This window comes from Erythrolamprus reginae, chromosome 3 (genome assembly GCF_031021105.1).
Source record: "Erythrolamprus reginae isolate rEryReg1 chromosome 3, rEryReg1.hap1, whole genome shotgun sequence".
NCBI lineage: Eukaryota > Metazoa > Chordata > Lepidosauria > Squamata > Dipsadidae > Erythrolamprus > Erythrolamprus reginae.
This window is the reverse complement of record NC_091952.1, coordinates 245,921,403-245,944,297: the sequence shown is the minus strand read 5'-3', so window position 1 is coordinate 245,944,297 and position 22,895 is coordinate 245,921,403. Positions and strand designations below refer to the sequence as shown.

Sequence of the window (22,895 nt, the reverse complement as noted above, 5' to 3'; positions counted from 1 at the left end):
CGGGGGAGAGGAACGTCAGGAAGAGGAGGAAGGAGAGCAGCCTGAGACCCCCGTGGGGGGGGCTCTCCCCAGCTAGTAGCCTGGATTCATTGGATGAAGACGCACAGGCTATAATAGACATGAGGCAGCGATGTGCAGCTCAAAGACGGGGCCAATTAGAAAGGTATTTCCATCCCTGAATTGGCAACAGCTGGGTTTGGGTGTGGGTCTCCTCAGCAGGGTTGAAAAGGCAGGCCCGCCCTTACAGTCTTGTGGAGAGTTATCAACTAGGAGTCCTGTGACCTTGCTTCGATTCTCGGCGTCTCTGATCTTGGCTTGTGGCCTAGAAGTCTGGAAGACTTGGGGGAGGCGTGGGTTTTATTATCTCCAGCGTTGTTTTTGCCAGCAAGAATCCTGTTTTATTGCCTGGCCTTCGTGAAACCTCTGTGAAGCTTCATAGTGTTCCTGTCTGTAAAAACAGTTTTTGTTACCTGTGTTTGCTTTGAATTATATAAACTGCCTTTGCTTTTTACCAGTGTGTCTGGATACTCTTTTTGGTTGGTGTTGGCATCTGGGGGGACCCAGACAGAACACTTAAGTGTGTGTTTTTTTAAGCTAGCAGACAAAGGTGATACCAACACAAAATACACTGCTCAAAAAAAATAAAGGGAACACTCAAAGAACACATCCTAGATCTGAATGAATGAAATATTCTCATTGAATACTTTGTCCTGTACAAAGTTGAATATTTGATTTGATTGGATTGGATTGGATTTGTATGCGGACCCTCTCCATAGACTCGGGGCGGATAACAACAGTAGTAAACAGCATATGGCAATTTATTTATTTATTTATTATTTGGATTTGTATGCCGCCCCTCTCCGAAGACTCGGGGCGGCTCACAACAAGTGAAAAACAATCCAATACAATCCAATTAATTAAAATATTATAAGTTTAAGAAAATCCCCTGTACTAACATACACACATACAGACATACCATATATAACTTCAACGTGCCCAGGGGGAGATGTTTAGTTTCCCCATGCCTGACGGCAAAGGTGGGTTTTGAGGAGTTTACGGAAGGCAGGAAGAGTAGGGGCAGTTCTGATCTCCGGGGGGAGTTGGTTCCAGAGGGCCGGTGCCGCCACAGAGAAGGCTCTCCCCCTGGGGCCCGCCAACTGGCATTGTTTAGTTGACGGGACCCGGAGGAGGCCCACTCTGTGGGACCGAATCGGTCGCTGGGATTCGTGCGGCAGAAGGCGGTCTCGGAGATATTCTGGTCCAGTGCCATGAAGGGCTTTAAAGGTCATAACCAACACTTTGAATTGTGACCGGAAACTGATCGGCAACCAATGCAGACTGCGGAGTGATGGTGAAACATGGGCATACCTGGGTAAGCCCATGACTGCTCTCGCAGCTGCATTCTGCACGATCTGAAGTTTCCGAACACTTTTCAAAGGTAGCCCCATGTAGAGAGCATTACAGTAGTCGAACCTCGAGGTGATGAGGGCATGAGTGACTGTGAGTAATGAGTCCCGGTCCAGATAGGGCCGCAACTGGTGCACCAGGCGAACCTGGGCAAACGCCCCCCTCGCCACAGCTGAAAGGTGGTTCTCTAATGTGAGCTGTGGATCGAGGAGGATGCCCAAGTTGCGGACCCTCTCTGAGGGGGTCAATGATTCCCCCCCCAGGGTAATGGACGAACAGATGGGATTGTCCTTGGGAGGCAAAACCCACAGCCACTCCGTCTTATCCGGGTTGAGCTTGAGTCTGTTGACACCCATCCAGGCCCCAACAGCCTCCAGGCACCGGCACATCACTTCCACCGCTTCGTTGACTGGGCATGGGGTGGAGATGTAAAGCTGGGTATCATCGGCATATTGATGATACCTCACCCCATGTCCTTGGATGATCTCACCCAGCGGTTTCATGTAGATGTTAAATAGCAAGGGGGAGAGGACCGACCCCTGGGGTACTCCACAAGGGAGAGACCTCGGAGTCGACCTCTGACCCCCCACTAACACCGACTGCGACCGGCCAGAGAGGTAGGAGGAGAACCACTGAAGCACAGTGCCTCCCACCGCCAGCCCCTCCAACCGGTGCAGAAGGACACCATGGTCGATGGTATTGAAAGCCGCTGAGAGATCGAGGAGCACCAGGACAGAGGATAAACCCCTGTCCCGGGCCCGCCAGAGATCATCCATCAACGCGACCAAAGCGGTTTCCGTGCTGTAACCGGGCCTGAAGCCCGACTGCTGGGGACCTAGATAATCGGCTTCTTCCAAGGACCGCTGGAGCTGGAGTGCCACCACCTTCTCGACAACCTTCCCCATGAAGGGAAGGTTGGAGACTGGACGGTAGTTGTTAAGTACTGCTGGGTCCAGGGAGGGCTTCTTGAGGAGGGGGCGCACAAGCGCTTCTTTATAGAGTGATGGAAAAACTCCCCTCCCCAAGGAAGCATTGGTAATCTCCTGGGCCCAGCTCCGTGTCACCTCCCTGCTGGCCAAGACCAACCAGGAGGGACACGGATCCAGTAAACAGGTGGCGGAACTCACAGCTCCAATGGCCTTGTCCACTTCATCAGGTGTCACCAGATCAAACTCTTCCCAGACAGGTGGACAAGTACGTGCCCCAGTCACCTCGACTGACTCGTTGTCAGTCGACTCTGTTTTACAATTGGAGTCGAGGTCGGCCCGGATCTGAGCGACTTTATCAGCGAAAAACGTGTTAAACTCCTCGGCACTACTCTGCAAGGGCTCCCCAACTCCCCCCTGGTTAAGAAGGGAGCGGGTCACCCTAAACAGAGCGGCCGGGCGGGATTCCGCTGATGCAATCAAGGCGGCATGGTACGCGCATCTTGCCGCCTTGAGCGCCACTTTGTAAGTCTTAATAAAAGCTCTTACAAGTGTTCGATCAGATTCAGACCTACTCTTCCTCCATCGCTTCTCTAGACGTCTCTTTTGGCGTTTCAACTCCCGGAGCTCCTCGTTGAACCATGGGGCTCTACGGGGTCTAGCGCCACGGAGAAGTCGCAAAGGCGCAATCCGGTCGAGAGCCTCCGCAGCAGCCGTATTCCAGGCCTCCGCAAGAGACTCCGCCGAACTATGGATGAGTGCCTCTGGAATAACCCCAAGCGCCGTCTGGAAACCCTCTGGATCCATTAGGCGTCTGGGGCGGAACATCTTCATTGGTTCCGCCTCCCTGCGGGGAAGGATTGGAGCCAGGAAGTCAAGCCGTAGTAGAAAATGGTCTGACCATGACAAAGGCACTGCTTCTAAGCCCCTTAGTCTCAGACCATTGCTCAATTGCTCGGAAAGGAATACCATGTCAGGTGCGTGCCCCCCCTCATGAGTCGGACCTCGTACTACTTGAGTCAGGTCCATGGCTGTCATGGTGGCCATGAACTCCTGTGCCAACCCCGAGGTTTCGCCGAGTGACGGCAGGTTGAAGTCCCCCAAGACAATAAGTCTGGGGAACTCCACCGCCAACCCGGCTACCTCCTCGAGTAGCACAGGCAGGGCTTTTGACACGCAGCTGGGAGGCAGGTACGTGAGAAATAAGCCCACCTGAACCCCTAAGTCCAACTTCATCAAGAGAGACTCGCAACCCGCAATTTCCGGAGCAATGAGTCTACGTAGGCAAAGGCTCTCCCTGGCTATAATAGCCACTCCTCCCCCCCTTCTCTGGGGTCGAGGTTGATGCCATATCTGAAACCCAGCTGGGCAAATTTCAGAGAGAGGAACACCCCCCTCTGGGCCCAGCCAGGTTTCAGTAATACATGCCAGGTCGGCCTCCTCATCCAGGATCAAATCCCGGATGAGGAGAGCTTTATTTACCACCAACCTGGCATTGAGTAGCAGCAACCTGAGCCCAGGGCCAGAGTTACATTCATCACCAGTACCCAAGATTGGGCTCACAGAGCCAGAACAAGGGATCGTTATTAAGCAACGATCCCCCGTTCCCCTGGAACGGCTAACTCTGTGGCCCCCGCCATATCTGCCTCTCCCCAGCAACACTGGAATATTCCGACCCTCTGCCACCCCAGAGATCAGTGCCCCTTCCTCTCCTGTCTCCCGAGCGTCAGGTGGGCCAAATCTGTCGTTCATACTATTTTCATTCATCTCATGCATACCACAACCCCACCCACTCCAACCATCACAGTCACACCAATCATTCATCCTATGCACAATATTACATACACCCCAGTCATCCATTCATTAAGAAACCCCCCAATAATATTAAGATTAAATTAGTAATAATTAAAATAGATTAACTTGATTATTAAAATACAATAAGAAAAATATCTAAATTTATCAAATTTAAAAAAAAAAACAAAAAAAAAACCTATAAATATAAAACTGAATAAAAATAACAATAAAATACAGAAAATACAAATATAGGTAATAGTGAATGATTCAATTCATTTAGGGAATCCGGTCAGCAGCAACTAATAAAAGTGCTAAAGTTCTCAACGTGCTGAGTTTCCCAAAGTGCCGAGTTTTCCAAAGTGCCAAGTTTTTCAAAGTGCCAAGTTTCTCAAAAGTGCCAAGTTTCTCAAAGTGCCAAGTTCTCAGGGGCAGAGGTTATTCAAAAGTCAAGGATCATTCAGCATCTCTCTCTCTCCCCCCCCCAGAATAGGGAGGGGGCGTCCATGTCTGTATAACTCTCCCACCACCAGACCTTGCTCTACCAGTCCTCCTCCCTTGGTCTCCTTTCAGTCTCCTCTCTCCTATTGCAATGGTCAGTTCTCCGTCCGCCAGGTCTCCTCCAGCGCCGAGCGCACCCACCGCACAGCTGCTCAGCGTCCCGGTCTGCCTGGCTGGTCGCATTGTCCTCAAGAGTGTCCTCCTCCAACACAGTCAACTCGATCGGCTCACCCGACTCACCAGCTTGTTCATTCGCGAATCTCACCCCAAACTCCTTCACTCGTCCCCCCAGCCTCAATCTCGGCGTGGGAACATTCCCAGAGCGAGAGAGGAGCTCAGGGAGAGAACTCGGAGGCGGGGCAGTTCACTCACTCCACAGCGGCCGCCATGTTCCGAGCCCCAGCTGATCGGGGCTCTCAGCTCTCCGCTCTCCCACAGCAAAAAACAGGGGGAGGACGCCGCACAGGAATCGGGCATCAAGATGAAGAACCTTCGGCCCACCGAGTATGCACGCCGGCTCATTGAATATCCACGCCGGCTCGCTGAATATGCACCCCGGCTCACCGAATGTGCCCGCTGGCGGCCGCCATCTTCCGATCCCCAGCTGATCGGGGCTCCCAGCTCTCAGCTCTCCCACGGCCAAACCAAGGAGAGGACGCCGCACAGGAACCGGACACCGAGACAAGGAACTTTCAGCTTCCCGGACATGCACACTGGCCTTCAAACTAGTTCAAAACCACCTATATTTTTGATGTTATCGCCGTAGTCCAGCGGAGCAGCGGTATCCCTTCCTTCTCGCTGCTCCCCTATTGTAAAACCAACATACATACAGACATACCATGCATAAAATTGTAAAGGCCTAGGGCAGTGATGGGCAACCTTTTGAGCTTGGTGTTTCAAAATTCGCCAAAAAAACGAGCATAATTCGGCTGGTGTGTCACCTTGAGAAAAAAACACTCTCACTCTCTCTCACTCTCTTCCTTCCTCTCTCCTCTCTCACTCTTTCTTTCTTGCTCTCTCTCACTCTCTCTCTTCCTTCCTATTTTCTCTCTCTCTCTCTTTCTCTCTCCCTTCCTTTCTTTCCTTCTCTCTTCCTTCCACTTTTTTCTCTTTCTCTCTTTTCCTTCCTTCCCCTCTACCCCTCCCTCTCCCTCTCTTTCTTCCTCTCTCCCTTTATATTTATCTCTTCCTTCCTTCCTCTCTTCCTCCCTTTCTCTCTCCCTCTCGTTCACTTTTCTCTCCCTTCTTTCCCTCCCTCCCTCCTTCTTTCCTCTCCCCTTTCCCTCCCTCGCTTTCCCTTCTTTCTCTCCACGTCTCCGGCGGGCAGCCGGCTTTGCTGACCGGCACAAGGCTCAAGCCAGCTGCCCGGGAAAGCCCTGTGCCGGCCAGGAAAGCCGGCTTTCCGGGAAAGCAGCGCGCTTTTCATATGCGCTGCTTTCCTGCTGCAACTCTTTCCTGGGGGGGGCGACCCCCCCCAAACTGGTCAGATTCAAGAAAAAGCTTATCAAGGGGGGCAGGGGGTTGTAAAAATCTAGTTACGAGCCGCCAAAGGAGGAAGCAAACAGCGCGACGTCCACACAGTTCTTTTTTCGGACTCTCTTTTTTGCGAGCCCGGCATGATTTTTTTTATTACAAATTAATAACCCCTCTTGCTCTCCCTCTCTTTTTCTCACTTTCCCTCTCTTGTTTTCTTTCTCTCTCTCTCTTGCTTTCTCTCTCACACTCTTTCTCTCATTTTCTTTCTCTCACTCTTTCTCTCTCTCATTCTCTCTCTCTTGCTATCTCTTTCTCTCCCCCCTCTGTCTCTTTCTCACTTTCTCTCTATCTTGCTCTGTCGCTCTCACTCTCTTTCGTTCTCCGGAGGCTGGCGAAAGTGATTTTCAGTGTCGGGCGCGTGGGCCGGCGCGCGCTCTCCCCATCGCCCTGCCAGCCCTGCCAGAACATTCAAAGTAAGAGCGAAGGTTTTTCTTACTTTGAATGTTCCTGGCGGGCTGGTAGGGCGATGGGGAGAGCGCGTGCCGGGCCGCGTGCCCGACACTGAAAATCGCCTTCGCCGGCCCCTGCTATGAGAATGCCTGCTGCGCCTCTCTTGCAGCGGAGGAGAAAGAGAGGTGAAGCGGGCGGGCGGGCGGGCATGGGGCAGCGGTGAGTAGCCAGGGGCGCGAGGGGGCTAGAGGCGCGGGGGGACGGTGTTGGTTCGTGCGCACCCTTGGAAAAGGGTGCGCGGGGTGGGCGGCGTTTTGGGGTGCGCTGGCGCAGGCGTGCGCAGGCTACAGCAAACGGTGCGGCACAATGACTGCTGCGGGTGCCAGGGGGCCGGCACATGGTGGCGGGCCAAAACCGGGGCGGGCGCCCCCCCCCCAATTTTCAGTTTGGCCGGGCCCCTGACGCCAGTCCCGGTAGTACTGGCCTATCGGCGGCCCTGCTGTACATGCTTGCAGTCGGTGGGAAATTGGAAAGCGGGGAGATTTGCATCTTGGCCACTCCCTAAAGCTCCCCTTTTCTCGGAGGCCGCGTGTCACCGAAAATGGCTATGCGTGTCAGTGCTGACACGCGTGTCATAGGTTCGCCATCACTGGCCTAGGGGAAAAGAGTATCTCAATTTCCCCCATGCCTGGCGGCAGAGGTGGGTTTTAAGAAACTTCCGAAAGGCAAGGAGGGTGGGATCAATTCTAATCTCTGGGGGGAGTTGGTTCCAGAGGGTCGGGGCCACCACAGAGAAGGCTCTTCCCCTGGGTCCCGCCAAGCGACATTGTTTAGTTGACGGGACCCGGAGAAGACCCACTCTGTGGGATCTAACTGGTCGCTGACAACAAAATGAAATTGATTGTCAATCAGTGTTGCTTCCTAAGTGGACAGTTTGATTTCACAGAAGTTTGATTTACTTGGAGTTATATTCTGTTGTTTAAGTGTTCCCTTTTTTTTTTGAACAGTATAGTTTTAACATTCATTCATTCATTCATTCATTCATTCATTCATTCATTCGACTCCTAGGCCACCCCTCTCCGGAGACTCAGGGTGGCTTACAGCATATAAGAGAACAATATAATATAGCATTATCGCATCCAATTATAAAACTAATTTCTATAACCCAGGTATTAAAAACCATACGACCACATTCATCCGTATCACAATCATGCCATCGGCCAGAAGCAGCGTGTCACACTCAACGGCCTCAAGCCTGCCACCAGATGTGTGTGTTTTTAACGCCTTCCAAAAAGCCAGGAGAGAGGGAACAATGCGAATCTCCTGGGGAGAGTTGATTCCCAAGGGCCGGAGCGGCCCCAGAGAAGACCCTTCCCCTAGATCCCGTCAGACGGCATTGCTTGGCTGACGGAACCTGGAGAAGGCCAACTCTTTGGGCCCTGACCGGCCACTGGCATACTATGTTATTATTAGATACAGAAAGGAGGGGGGAGAAGGGGAGAGATACAGAAAGGGTTTACTTTGTTTTTGGTGGGTTGAAATTTTATTGGTTCATTAAATCCAGAGACTGTTAACTCCTCTCTCTGTTTTTCTTTGTTGTTTCAGGAGCGGCTGGTTCTGTCTGTGTTACCTCGATTTGTCGTGCTAGAAATGATTAATGACATGAGCAATGTGGAGGACGAACATTTACAACACCAGTTCCATAAGATCTATATTCACCGTTATGAAAACGTCAGGTGGCTCTCTCCTTTATTTATTTTTTTCACATTAACATTCTTCTGCTGAATATATGCTTGTCTTTTGGTCAGTTTCTTCTTCACTGTTTTGGATAGTTAGGAGATGGTCCTCAATTATTGAGTTTCTCGTTCTTCTCCTTCTCGCTTCTTCTTCCTGTTTGAAAATAGAAGGGCCCCTGCAGTGAAGGACTGCCAAAACCTTTACTGTGGGCGTGGCTTATTGTGTGGATGAGGCTTGATGGTCACGTGATCGGGTAGGAATGGCTTGACAATCATGTGATCGAGTGGTGGCTTAAAGGTCATGTGACTAGTGGGAGTGGCTTACCAACCAAGATAGGTGGACTCTTTTTCAGTTGATTAAGTCACATTATTTGAATAGCCACAAAAAGGACAAATGATTAACAGCATTATTTGTTGAGGAGCATTGTAACATTTTAAAGTTTTGTGCCGAACCCACAAGGTTCAGTATGATAGCAGATTAGGCAAGTAGCTCAATTTTCTTTCATTGCTATAAAAGTTCAGTTCTAGATAATGATTAAAATGATGAAAGTGTTTATGGGTACAACATACTATTTAATTATTTCCTATTTTAAAAGCAGATGAGCAAAGAGTCTTCGGAGAGGGGCGGCATACAAATCTAATAAATTATTATTATTATTATTATTATTATTATTATTATTATTATTATTATTAATTAAGGAACATGCTAAGGTACTAGAGAAAGAAGGACAATAAAAAAAATTATTAAGTATTCAATAAATAGTGCATAAACTTACTACCTCCAAAGCATCCCCCCCCCCTCTGTGGGGACAGCAGCCCATCCCTGTGCCTTCTAATTCCTCAAAATATAGGTGAGACTATTGGACAGGGGACAGAAGGCACTCTAGTGCGCTTATGTACGCCCCTTACTGACCTCTTAGGAATCTGGAGAGGTCAACCGTGGATAGTCTAAGGGTAAAATGTTGGGGGTTTGGGGATGATACTATGGAGTCCGGTAATGAGTTCCACGCTTTAACAACCCAATTAATAAAGTCATATTTTTTACAGTCAAATTTGGAGCGGTTAATATTAAGCTTCAATCTGTTGTGTACTCTTGTGTTATTGTGGTTGAAGCTGAAGTAGTCTTTGGCAGGCAGGACATTGCAGCATATGATTTTGTGGGCAATATTTTGATCATGTTTAAGGCATCGTAGTTCTAAGCTTTCTAGGCACAGGATTGAAAGTCTAGTTTCGTACGGAATTCTGTTATGGGTAGAAGAGTGAAGGGCCCTTCTGGTGAAGTATAGCGGGCTTCTTTTTGCTTGCCTCACTTTCTGCTACAAATGAGAGGAATTAATTCGATTTCTAGCACTCCCGTTTTTCCATTGTAGCCCACTGAGTCTGCCATCCCAAGCGTGCTTACTTCAAAGGATGTACAGACAGAATTGATGGGAGCTTGCTTCCTTGTAAATATGATTAAGCTTCAGCTACAATCTTTTCCAGTTACTGCTGTATGCCGAGACCATTGCAGCAATCACACAGATGGGCTCAATTGAAGATATGGAAGGCTGATTTATCCCTGACTGGGCAACTTGTCAGAATACAGAAAGGAAAGCAGAGCTATCAAAGCATGGATGAAAAAGAAATGACCCTCCTGAATGCATTTAAGGCATCCTTAAACTCAATTTAGCTTGGACTGCTAGCTGGCAATCCTGCTAGTTAGAATCACGTCTTTTAAACTATTCAGTTTAAAATAACTATGGAGGTCTGCATAGTTTATTATGCTTGAGAGGAATTCTCCAGTTATTTGTGTCATCCTATCACAGCTCACATTAGAGAACCATCTTTCAGCTGTGGCAAGGAGGGCGTTTGCCCAGGTTCGCCTGGTGCACCAGTTGCGGCCCTATTTGGACCGGGACTCACTGCTCACAGTCACTCATGCCCTCATCACCTCGAGGTTCGACTACTGTAACGCTCTCTACATGGGGCTACCTTTAGAAAGTGTTCCGAAACTTCAGATCGTGCAGAATGCAGCTGCAAGAGCAATCATGGGCTTTCCCAGATATGCCCATGTTACACCAACAGTCCGCAGTCTGCATTGGTTGCCGATCAGTTTCCGGTCACAATTCAAAGTGTTGGTTATGACCTATAAAGCCCTTCATGGCACCGGACCAGATTATCTCAGGGACCGCCCTCTGCTGCACGAATCCCAGCGACCGATTAGGTCCCACAGAGTCGGCCTTCTCCGGGTCCCATCAACTAAACAATGTCGGTTGGCGGGCCCCAGGGGAAGAGCCTTCTCTGTGGCGGCCCGGACTCTCTGGAACCAGCTCCCCCCAGAGATTAGAACTGCCCCTACCCTCTTTGCCTTTCGTAAACTTCTCAAAACCCATCTTTGTTGTCAGGCATGGGGGAATTGAGACATCTCCCTCGGGCCTATATAATAGGTATGTTTGTAGGTATGTCTGCTTAAAAATGGGTTTTTTAAATTATTTTAAATTTTAAATTGTAAATTATTAGATTTGTCATGAATTGTTTTATTGTGTTGTGAGCCGCCCCGAGTCTACGGAAAGGGGCGGCATACAAATCTAATAAGTAAGTAAGTAAGTAAGTAAGTAAGTAAGTAAGTAAGTAAGTAAGTAAGTAAGTAAGTAAGTAAGTAAGTAAACTTAATATTTGTTTGTTTGTTTGTTTGTTTGTTTGTTGGTTGGTTGGTTGGTTGGTTGGTTGGTTGGTTGGTTGGTTGGTTGGATTTCTATGCCACCCCTCTCCGAAAACTCAGGACAGCTCACACTCAAATAGCACATCCTAGAGCTGAATGAATGAAATATTCTCACTGAAGACTTTGTTCTGTACAAAGTTGAATGTGCACAACAGCATGTGAAATTGATTGTCAATCAGTGTTGCTTCCTAACTGGACAGTTTGATTTCACAGAAGTTTGATTTACTTGGAGTTATATTGTGTTGTTTAAGTGTTCCCTTTATTTATTTATTTTGAGCAGTTTATTTCTGGACTCTCTCAATTGTATTAATGTCCGATATGCAGAGTGGGTTCCAGACAGGTGAGCTGTATTCGAGGATTGGGCTGGAAATTGTTTTGTATGCAGCATCCCCACTGTCACATGATGTGACAGTGGGGATGCTGCAGTAGTCGGAAGTGTGAGAAACGGTTGTAAGTCACTTTTTTCAGTGCCGTTGCAACTTTGAATGATCAACAAATGGTTATAAGCTGAGTTCTACACTAGGTGTGTTAATTCCTCTGTTCTTTCACCTTATCTGTTCCTTTTTCTCTCTTCTGTCTCCCCCAAACTTGCTTCTGCCACTAACATTATTTCTAGTCTACATCATTAGGAAATGGAAGGATCAGGTTGGGGAAAGATCATTCTTGGGGAAAAAATCTATACAGTTGCAAAAACCTTGGTTTGGTTTGATGTCTCAGAAAGAAGATTCATAGAGTGGTGAGCACAGCTGAGAAAATTATAGGAAGCTCTCTTCCTATTATTCAGCATACTGCTAATAAATTTAGGGTAGGACAAGAAGCAACGGGTGGAAACTAAACAAGGAGAGAAGCAACTTAGAACTAAAGAGAAATTGCCTGACAGTTAGAACAATTAATCAGTGGAACAGCTTGCCTACAGAAGTTGTGATTGCTCCAACACTGGAAGTTTTAAAGAAGATGTTGAATAACCATTTATTTAAAATTGTGTAGGGTTTCCTGCCTAAGTAGGGGATTGGACTAGAAGACGTCCAAGATCCCTTCCAACTCTGTTGTTGTTGTTGTTGTTGTTGTTGGTCTCTTCAACTTTGAAAGATGGTGTTTAAGGGGTGATTTGATCGTAGTGTATAAAATCATACATGGGATAGAAAAGGTGGATAGAGAAAATTATTTTCTCTATCACACAATACTAGGACGAGGGGGCACTCCCTAAAGCTCATAGGTAAGAAAGTGAGGACAAATCAAGGGAAATATTTCTTCACCCAGAGGGTCGTTGGTTTATGGAATTCACCTCCAGAAGAGGTCAAGACAGCTGTCAGCCTGGATAGCTTCAAGGCAGGATTAGACAGATTCATGGATGCCAAGTGTATCGGTGGTTATTGAAACCATGTGCCGCCTCTATGTTGGTTGAGGCAGGTAGGACTCCCTTGAGTACCATTTGTTGGGGGTCCAGGGAAAGGGAGGGTTTTGCCTTCTCTTTCTGCTCAAGATCCCCATGGACAATTGGTGGGCCACTGTGTAACACATAATGCTGGACTCGATGGGCTTTGGCTTGATTCAGCATGGCTCTTGTGTTCTTATCTTCTTCTTCTTCTTCTTCTTCTTCTTCTTCTTCTTCTTCTTCTTCTTCTTCTTCTCCTCCTCCTCCTCCTTCTCCTTCTCCTTCTCCTTCTCCTTCTCATTATTCTTCTTCATCTTATTCTTATTATTATTATTATTATTATTAGTAGTAGTAGTAGTAGTAGTAGTAGTAGTAGTAGTATAAATGCTATGAGCTCAAAACATTGTTAGAGATCCAACATGCCCACTTTGCAGTCAATTCTTTTTGTTTCTGTTGCTCCCCTCTGGAAGGAGGATTCGAAGTTATCTATATCTACTAGATTCTCTAACAGCTTGGTTCCTTATGCCATCCATCTAGTAAACGTGCAAGATTTGTTTTTCTTGCTATGTACATGTTTATATCAGGAGTGGGTTCTAACTTACCTCACCACCAGTTCGTTTCCACCCACGCCGCAAAACCCTGGCTTCTGCGTGTGGACAGAAGCAAAAAAACATCCTATACACTTGTGCAGAAGCAAAAAAAAAAGCTTATGCACATACGCAGAAGCCAAAAACAAGATGGCGGTGCTTACGGCACCTCCATTACAGCCAATTCGGGGATGTGGCCAGCCAGCGATTGCTCCTGGTTCAGTGAGAAGGAGGAAATTCCTGCTACCAGGTGTATAGAACTGGTCCAAACCTGGAGCAATCCACCCTGGTATACATCAAAACTAGACTTGTTTCTGTGTGTCATATGTATGTGTGTGTGTATGTATATGGGTACAGTGGTACCTCTACTTACAAACTTAATTCGTTCCGTGACCAGGTTCTTAAGTAGAAACGTTTGTAAGAAGAAGCAATTTTTCCCATAGGAATCAACGTAAAAGCAAATAATGCGTGTGATTGGGGAAACCACAGGGAGGGTGGAGGCCCTGTTTCCTCCCAGGAGATTCCTAGAGAGGCCCCATGGAGATTTCCCCCGCCTTTTCCGGCCCTGTTTCCTCCCAGGAGATTCCTAGAGAGGCCCCATGGAGGCTTCTCCCCACCTTTGCCAGCCCTCTTTTCTCCCAGGAGATTCCTAGAGAGGCCCCATGGAGGCTTTCCCCCGCCTTTTCTGGCCCTGTTTCCTCCCAGGAGATTCCTAAAGAGGCCCCATGGAGGCTTCTCCCCACCTTTGCCAGCCCTGTTTCCTCCCAGGAGATTCCTAGAGAGGCTCCATGGAGGCTTTCCCCTGCCTTTTCCAGCCCTGTTTCCTCCCAGGAGATTCCTAGAGAGGCTCCATGGAGGCTTTCTCCTGCCTTTTCCGGCCCTGTTTCCTCCCAGGAGATCCCTAGAGAAGCCCCATGGAGGCTTCTCCCCACCTTTGCCAGCCCTGTTTCCTCCCAGGAGATTCCTAGAGAGGCCCCATGGAGGCTTTTCCCTGCCTTTTCCCGCCCTGTTTCCTCCCAGGAGGTTCCTAGAGAGGCCCCATGGAGGCTTCTCCCCACCTTTGCCAGCCCTGTTTCCTCCCAGGAGATTCCTAGAGAGGCCCCATGGAGGCTTCTCCCTGCCTTTTCCGGTTACAGTTTTGGAGGGTCGGGTTTGTAAGTACAAAATGGTCCTTGAGAAGAGGCAAAAAATCTTGAACACCCAGTTCTTATCTTGAAAAGTTCTTAAGTAGAGGCATTCTTAGGTAGAGGTACCACTGTATATGCAAAATATGTTTATTCTTGGAATGCTAATTATAGTTAAAAGTGACAATAAATGTTCTCTTCTCTTCTGTTCCGTTCGATATGATAGGATCAACCAGACATGAATACTTCTCTATGTAGCATTGTTCTTTGAGTTGCTCTACGATAGCTTTAGTAATCTGACTGTTCCTCTCTGTGTTCAGCATTCTTTTTGCAGATGTGAAAGGGTTCACCAATCTCTCTACGACCTTATCGGCTCAAGAGCTGGTTCGGATGCTGAATGAACTTTTTGCCAGATTCGATCGCTTAGCACACGTGAGTACATCTGCTGAGGTCTTCTTCTCTGAACTTCGGTAGAGAAATCACATACACAAAGAGACACTGAAACCAGGTTTGCACATTTGGTGTCACACAAGATAAATGCAAAGTTTTGCTTTTAGATTTATTTATTTATTAATTGGATTTATATGCCGCCTCTCTCCGAACACTCCCAGTGTTTTAGTAACAAACAAAAGTTTTATTGACTAGATATCCGAGTGCATCTCAATTTTTCAGTATAAGCCAGGGTGGCGCAGCAGGTAGAGTGCTGTACTGCAGGCCACTGAAGCTGACTGTAGATCTGCAGGTCAGCGGTTCAAATCTCATCACCGGCTCAAGGTTGACTCAGCCTTCCATCCTTCCGAGGTGGGTAAAATGAGGACCCAAATTGTGGGGGCAATAGGCTGGCTCTGTTCAAAAGTGCTATTTGCTAACATGTTATAAGCCACCCTGAGTCTAAGGAGAAGGGCGGCATAAAAATCTAATAAATAATAAATAAATAACTAAATAATAAAAAATAAAAAATAAGGCCTGAACACGGTGAGACCACATTTGGAATACTGTGTTCAGTTCTGGAGACCTCACCTACAAAAAGATATTGACAAAATTGAACGGGTCCAAAGACGGGCTGCAAGAATGGTGGAAGGTCTTAAGCATAAAACGTATCAGGAAAGACTGAATGAACTCAATCTGTATAGTCTGGAGGACAGAAGGGAAAGGGGGGACATGATCGAAACATTTAAATATATTAAAGGGTTAAATAAGGTCCAGGAGGGAAGTGTTTTTAATAGGAAAGTGAACACAAGAACAAGGGGACACAATCTGAGGTTAGTTGGGGGAAAGATCAAAAGCAACATGAGAAAATATTATTCTACTGAAAGAGTAGTAGATCCTTGGAACAAACTTCCAGCAGACGTGGTAGATAAATCCACAGTAACTGAATTTAAACATGCCTGGGATAAACATATATCCATCCTAAGATAAAATACAGAAAATAGTATAAAGGCAGACTAGATGGACCATGAGGTCTTTTTCTGCCGTCAGACTTCTATGTTTCTATGTTTTTAAGGCAGGCACAACTAACATGTGCTTGGCAGGCTGTACGTAGTAGTTGCACAGTCTTGAAATATCCCTCATTTTAATCTTGCTGGGTTAACTTGTTCCTTCCACTGATTTGCCTTGCCAAATTGCCTTTTTCTTCATTTGAAGCAAATGTTTCCTTCCCACCTCCTGTTGCATGAAATTATGCAATGTTCCTTAAGAAACAGACTCAAACCAGGACAGGTAGCAAGATGTATCCAAATCTCCTTAGTGGTGGAAAAAATGCTCTTAATAATGTGACCTATTTGCATAGACTGGAGAAAAGTCTTTCCCGCAATCAGAACCACTATGTAAACCAATGTTTCTTCTCTGTAAACTCTGTAAACCTAGCTACTTTAAGATGTATGGACTTCAACTCCCAGAATTCCCCAGCCAGCATCTTAAAGTTGTCAAGGTTGAGAAATATTGCTGTAGACACTAAACAAGACAGTTGAATCTGGCAAAGAAACAATGTTTGTTATCAAAGATGGCGCCAGTAACCTCCACATCTGAGAAATGACAAGAAGACTATTACTAATGTGCGCTGAAATTTTATGAAAAAGTTCACACAAGATGTTTGGACAAAGATGTATGCAGCAAATGTTTTCCCAGTCTTTTCCTAAAAATCTCCAGTGTTGGAGTTCCACAACTTCCGGAAGCTTGTTGTTACACTGATTACCGTATTTTCCAGACTATAAGATGCATTAGAGCAGACATAGGCACAGTTGGCTCTTCTATGACACGTGGACTTCAACTCCCAGAATTCCTGAGCGAGTATAATTGGCTCAGGAATTCTGGGAGTTGAAGTCCATAAGTCATAGCAGAGCCAACTTTCCCTACCCCTGCACTAGAGTATAAGACACATCAAGATTTTGAAGTAGTAAACAAAAAATATATATACTTTTTGCCCTCTCCAGCCCCCAGGAGCACTTTACAGGCTTCCAAAACCCTCTGCTTGTCCCATTTTTTGTGAAAAACTGGCCCATTTTCATGAAAAGGAGGCCCATTTTTAAAAAACCTCCCCCCCCCCCCGGAGCACTTTACAAGCCTCCCAAAGTCTTTGCGCCCATATTTTGAGCCATACTCTGATAGAAACAGATTTTTTTAAAATAATAATCATCATCATCCCCATCTTTATGATTTCAGTGCCTTCATGATGTAATTCTTGTAGTCTTTTTCTTTCCAAAGCTGCCATTACTACGTATAGTGCAGAGACCATCTGGAGACCCATCAGAACACAGATGGAAATGTATCATCATTGTCCTGCTAGGCAGCCAACTTTCCAGGGATTGTAACCTATTCTAGAGCAGACTCAAAGACATGCACGCTTACATCATCTTTGCCTGGAAGATATCCAATTCATTGCTTAGACTGATCTAATTTTTATTACGGTCTGACAGAGGATAAGGAGAGTAGAACATTTCTCATTATCCTCAAGTGGCACGGTGGCTCGGCGGTTAAGGCGCTGGGCTTGTTCGCTGGAAAGTCAGCCAGCAGACCAGGTTCGAAACCCGAGTGTCACATGATGGAGTGAGCTATTGTCCCTTGCTGCAACTCCTGCCAACCTAGTAGTTGGAAAGCATGAGTATTATCATTTATTATTTATTATATATGTATTAATTAAATGTATATGCTGCCTGGCTCCTGAGGGACTCTGGGCGACTTACAGCAGAGATCAACATCAAAAACAGTTTAAAAACAATTTAAAACCCAGTTAATAGAACCATACATATCTTTAGTGGCCAGATCCAGAAGATAAACCACCCAATCAGCTCCAGGCCTGCCGGCAGAGCCAGATCTTTAAGGTTTTCCCAGGGGCCAGTAGGGTGGGGGCAGTGTGGATCTCAGAAGGTAGATGGTTCTGGAGAGCTGGTGCTACCACAGAGAAGGCCCTCCCCTGTTTGTTTTTTGAGGGGTATAATTTTTTAATTGTTTTTCCACACCTTACAGAGATACCAATTCACATACCTTCAAATTAAAATGCAATACAATACAATATTAATTGCCAAATTCTTAATCAAAATTTCCCTGTTTGTTCATTCGTGATTTGATTTGATTTGATTTGATATATGCCTCCCCTCTCCGAGGACTTGGGGCAGCTCACAACATATAAAAGAACAATGTGATACAAATACAAATACAATTAATATGAACCCACTAATCTACACTAAAATCCCCATTATTAAAAATCAGTCATACCCACTTAACAACATACAGCATTCGTCGGCCAGTCTAATGGCCTGAAGCCTGGTGGTATAGATGATTCTTTAGACTCTTACAGAAGGCGAGTAGGGTGGGGGCAGTATGAATCCCTGGGGAGAGCTGATTCCATAGGACTGGGCCCCCCACAGAGAAGGCTCTTCCCCAACATTGCTTAGCCAATGGGACCTGGACCCTGTGGGATCTTATCTGTCACTGGTAGCTGTAATGTAGGGGGTGGTCCCGAAGATAGCCTGGCTCTAAGCCATATAGAGCTTTAAAGGTGATAACCAGCACCTTGAATTGGGTCTGGCGACTGATTGGGAGCCAGTGCAGTTCTCAGAGAGTTGGTGTGATGTGTGTGTACCTAGGTGCACCCACAACAGCTCTGAATTCTGGACCAGTTGTAGTCTCTGAACGCTTTTCAAGGGTAGCCCCACGTGGAGCGCATTACAATAGTCAATCTTGAAAGTAATTAAAATACTGTTCTTTGTGGAAAATGGCAAGACTTATTTCTTTTAAAAAAATATATATTTTATTAATTTTTCAAAAAAAGCAAACACGACAAACATAACATACAACAATTAGTGGAGCTACAGTCGCTCCGCTCAAAGTAGAAGTCAGCATCATAATAATAAAAGAAAAATTTCATCTATAGAATGTATATAAGTATATAAAATAAAAATATCAGTTTTAATATAATAAATCTAAAACTATATCAAAGTTTATAAAAATATATATAAGAAAAAGAAATTTTAAGAGAAGAAATAAAAGTTTATATTTATATTAGTAAATAATTACCATCTAATAGAATTTTACTACTACTAAATTCAAATATTCAAAATAATATAATAACACACTTATCCCTTTTTCCTTGTTTCCAACCAAGTATATACTTTCTGCCAGATATCATAAAATTCCATCTTTCTGGATACAAAAAGGCACCTTCGTCCTTTTTCCTCCCCAGTGTTCATCCTACCCATCTTTTTTTTTTTTGAATGGATAATTTCAGAGATGCTATTCTCCTTCTTGTTTTTGATCTGCAGGAACATCACTGCCTTAGAATTAAGATCCTGGGCGATTGCTACTACTGTGTATCTGGGCTTCCTGAGCCTCGGCAGGACCATGCTCACTGTTGCGTTGAGATGGGACTCAGCATGATCAAAACCATCAGGTAACTTGTGTTTGGTTTTATTGCTGCCTCCACACTGGGCTACGGTCTATGATTTTACAGCTCTTTCCTTGGGACAATAGAATATTTTGTAGGAACTTTGTCTTACCCCGCTTCTCACCCCCTTAAAAAAAAAAGAAGAAAAACTAATGCTCATTACAAAGGACATATGAGCAGAAATTTGGATTGAGGATTGTGTATTGAAATCCAGAACTGAATATACAATATATAGTTTTCTGGGTGTAGCTGAATTGCAAATTATACTGCTCAAAAAAAAATAAAGGGAACACTTAAACAATACAATATACAGTAACTCCAAGTAAATCAAACTTCTGGGAAATCAAACTGTCCACTTAGGAAGCAACACTGATTGACAATCAATTTCACATGCTGTTATGCACATTCAACTTTGTACAGAACAAAGCATTCAATGAGAATATTTCATTTATTCAGATCTAGGATGTATTATTTGAGTTTTCCCTTTATTTTTTTGAGCAGTATAGTTTGCAATTCAGCTACACCCAGAAAACTATTTATTTTATTTTATTTTATTATTTATTTATTTTTATTTTATTTTATTTATTTTTATTTATTTTTATTTTATTTTATTTTATTTTGTCAAGTACGTATTGGTAGTATACAAAGATATAACAATGTTTATATACATGATACTAGTAAGAGAGAAACATTAGAACAGGGGACGGAAGGAATGCTGGTGCACTTATACACCTTCCTTACTATTCTTAGGAATAAGGAGAGTTCAACAGTAGATAGTAAAGTTTTGGTGGTTAGGTGATGATGCTAGAGACTTATGGTGAGTTCCATGCATTAATTGCTCGATTACTAACGTCGTATTTGCTGCAGTTCAGTTTGGAGCAATTTACTTTAAGTTTCTATCCGTTGTGTGCTCGTGTGTTGTTGTGGTTGGAGCTGAAGTAGTCATTGACAGTAAGGACGTTGTAGCAGATCATTGTATGGGCTATGCTTAGGTCATGTTTAAGGCAACGTAGGATTGTATGTCTAGTTGTGTAGCATATTCTTTTGTGAATGGAGTAGACTGAACTCAGACAGCTAATTCTGTCTGAATTTAGTACTTGACTATCAGACCTTTCCTAAGATTTTAGGATCTCTAAAGATACTATCATAATAAGTATTTTATTCAGAGTAATGTATCTTTTTGTCATGTTTTCTTATGATCCTATCCATTCCTTTTATAGCATCTTGGGATGATACCCAGTTCAACAACCACTATTAGCACCACTACAGCTTTATTTTTTCACAGTTGCTAAATGTCTATTTGAAGATCCTTCTATTTTCCTATTTTTTTTCCAGTGCTTACTCGTTCACCCTTCAATCTCCAGCTACTAACATGTCAATAATCTGTGCTTGCTCCCTTGTAATAGCAATAACAGTTAGATTTCTATACTGCTTCACAGTGCTTTCTAGCCCTCTCTAAGTGGTTTACAGAATCAGCATTCTGGGTTCTCCAGTCTAGATTAGACTAGAATGAATCAGCTAAAAGAGATCTTAGAGGTCATCTATTCCAGCCCCTGCTCAAGCAGATACCATTTCAGATAAGTGACTGTTTAGACTCTTCTTATCCACTGATGGCGTGCCCATGATTTCTGGAGTCAAGCTAGTCATTACTGTTATCTTTAATTTATTTTAAGACCATGTATACAGTATCAATACCAAATACAAGAACTGCAGAAAAAACAATTGCTGCCAACCTGCCTTCCTTTGAGGACCTGTATACTGCACGAGTCAAAAAGAGGGCGGGGAAAATATTTACTGACCCCTCGCATCCTGGACACAAATTGTTTCAACTCCTACCCTCAAAACGTTGCAACAGAGCACTACACACCAAGACAACTAGACACAAGAACAGGGTTTTTTTCCCAAACACCATCACTCTACTAAACAAATAATTCCCCCAACACTGTCAACTTTTCCTTTTCTTCACACTTAGGACTGTATGACTGTAACTTGTTGCTTGTATCCTAAGATATTTATTAATATTGATTGCTTCTTCACTGCTCTGGTCCAAAGCCCTACATGGCATTGGACCAGAGTACATCCGGAACCGCCTGCTACCGTACGAATCCCACCAACCGATAAGGTCCCACAGAGTTGGCCTTCTCCGGGTCCCGTCGACTAAACAATGTCATTTTGCGGGCCCCAGGGGAAGAGCCTTCTCTGTGGCAGCCCCGGCCCTCTGAAATCAACTCCCCCCGGAGATTAGAATTTTCCCCACCCTCCCTGTCTTTCGTAAACTACTCAAGACTCACTTATACCGCCAGGCATGAGGGAGTTGAGACACCTTTCCCCCAGGCTCTTTTATACTTTGTTTTATGTTTGGTATGAATGTGTTGTTTGGTTTTTTAAATAATGATAGGGTTTTATATGTTTTGTAATATTAGATTTGTTCTACTATAATATTGTTTTTATTATTGTTGTGAGCCACCCCGAGTCTTCGGAGAGGGGCGGCATACAAATCTAATAAATTATTATTATTATTATTATTATTATTATTATTATTATTATTATTATTATTATTATTATTATTATTATTTGACCCCCCATGACAATCATTAAGTGTTGTACCATATGATTCTTGACAAATGTATCTTTTTCTTTTATGTACACTGAGACCATCTGCACCAAAGACAAATTCCTTATGTGTCCAATCACACTTGGCCAATAATGAATTCTATTCTGTTCTGTTCTGTTCTGTTCTGTTCTGTTCTATCCTATCCTGTTCTGTTCTATCCTATCCTATCCTATCCTATCCTATTCTATTCTATTCTATTCTATATAAGCAGAACACCAATAAAAACACAACAGCAACACATTTCCGAAAGCCCATAATTTATATTTGAAATAATACAGGGGTGGGTTCTGACTTACCTCGCCACTGGTTCTCTTCCTCCTGTCCCACAATGACATGCCACACAGGTGTAACTGCACACCTGCTCAGTGGCAAAAATTTTCAAAAAATGCAAAAAAAAAAAAAAGTCCAAGATGGCAGTGCATGTTCAGTACCAGAAACTCGGTTTAATTCAAAAATTAGTTGGTGTTGTCCATGGACCAGCACCAACAGAACTGGTTGCGTGACATCACCAGCGGTTTGCTATTGGTTCTATAGAAGCGGTAGGAACCGACCTCTGGAATAATATCACTTTTCCAATCTCACAGTAAAGATCTTCCTGTGCAGGATGCAACCATGATTCCTCAAAATCCGATTCCTGAGCTTTGGTGCGTAATTCAACCTGCACATTAACATCTTGAACATTTAAAGAGTTCCCCATACTGTAGATCAACTTATGTCCATTAAAATGCAATTCTGGAAAAGTGTCAAGAATTCATAGGACCACATCGTATGCGTTAACACAGAGGTCTTCAAACTTGGCAACTTTAAGGCTGACGAACTTCAACTCCCAGAATTCTCCAGCCAGCATAGGTGGCTGGGGAATTCTGGGAGTTGAAGTCCACCAGTCTTAAAGTTGCCAAGTTTGAGGACCCCTGAGTTAATAAAACCTCCTGATTTTACATCTCCAGTAGAGAAAATCTGTTGTCCTTCTTTGCAAGTAGGGCAACTGTTTAAATATGAGCCAGCAGTGTGCAGCAGCTTCCAAAAAAGCCAACACAGTTCTAGACTACATAAACCGAGAGATAGAATCAAGATCGCATGATGTGGTAATACCACTTTATAATGCCTTGGTATGGCCACAGTTGGAATTATGCATCTAGTTTAGGTTGTCATGATTTTTAAGAAATACGTTGAGACTCTAGAAAGAGTGCAGAGAAGAGCAAGAAAGATGATTAGGAGACTAGAGGCAACAAATATGATGAACGATTGCTGGAATTGGGTATGTCTAGTTTAATGGGAAAAAGGACTAGGGGAGACATAAGAACATAAGAAGAGCCATGCTGAAT

General features: G+C 44.7%; 1 protein-coding gene across 1 annotated transcript in view; it reads left to right on the top strand.

Annotated features, from left to right (window-relative positions):
• The window catches only part of ADCY8 (adenylate cyclase 8), a 167,898-nt gene that overhangs the window by 62,646 nt on the left and 82,357 nt on the right, over positions 1-22,895 (top strand). Inside the window, exons 3-5 of the mRNA XM_070748307.1 lie at positions 8,157-8,287; positions 14,395-14,506; positions 18,835-18,962. Coding sequence (XP_070604408.1) covers positions 8,157-8,287; positions 14,395-14,506; positions 18,835-18,962 — 371 coding nt within the window. The remainder of the gene's footprint in view (positions 1-8,156; positions 8,288-14,394; positions 14,507-18,834; positions 18,963-22,895) is intronic.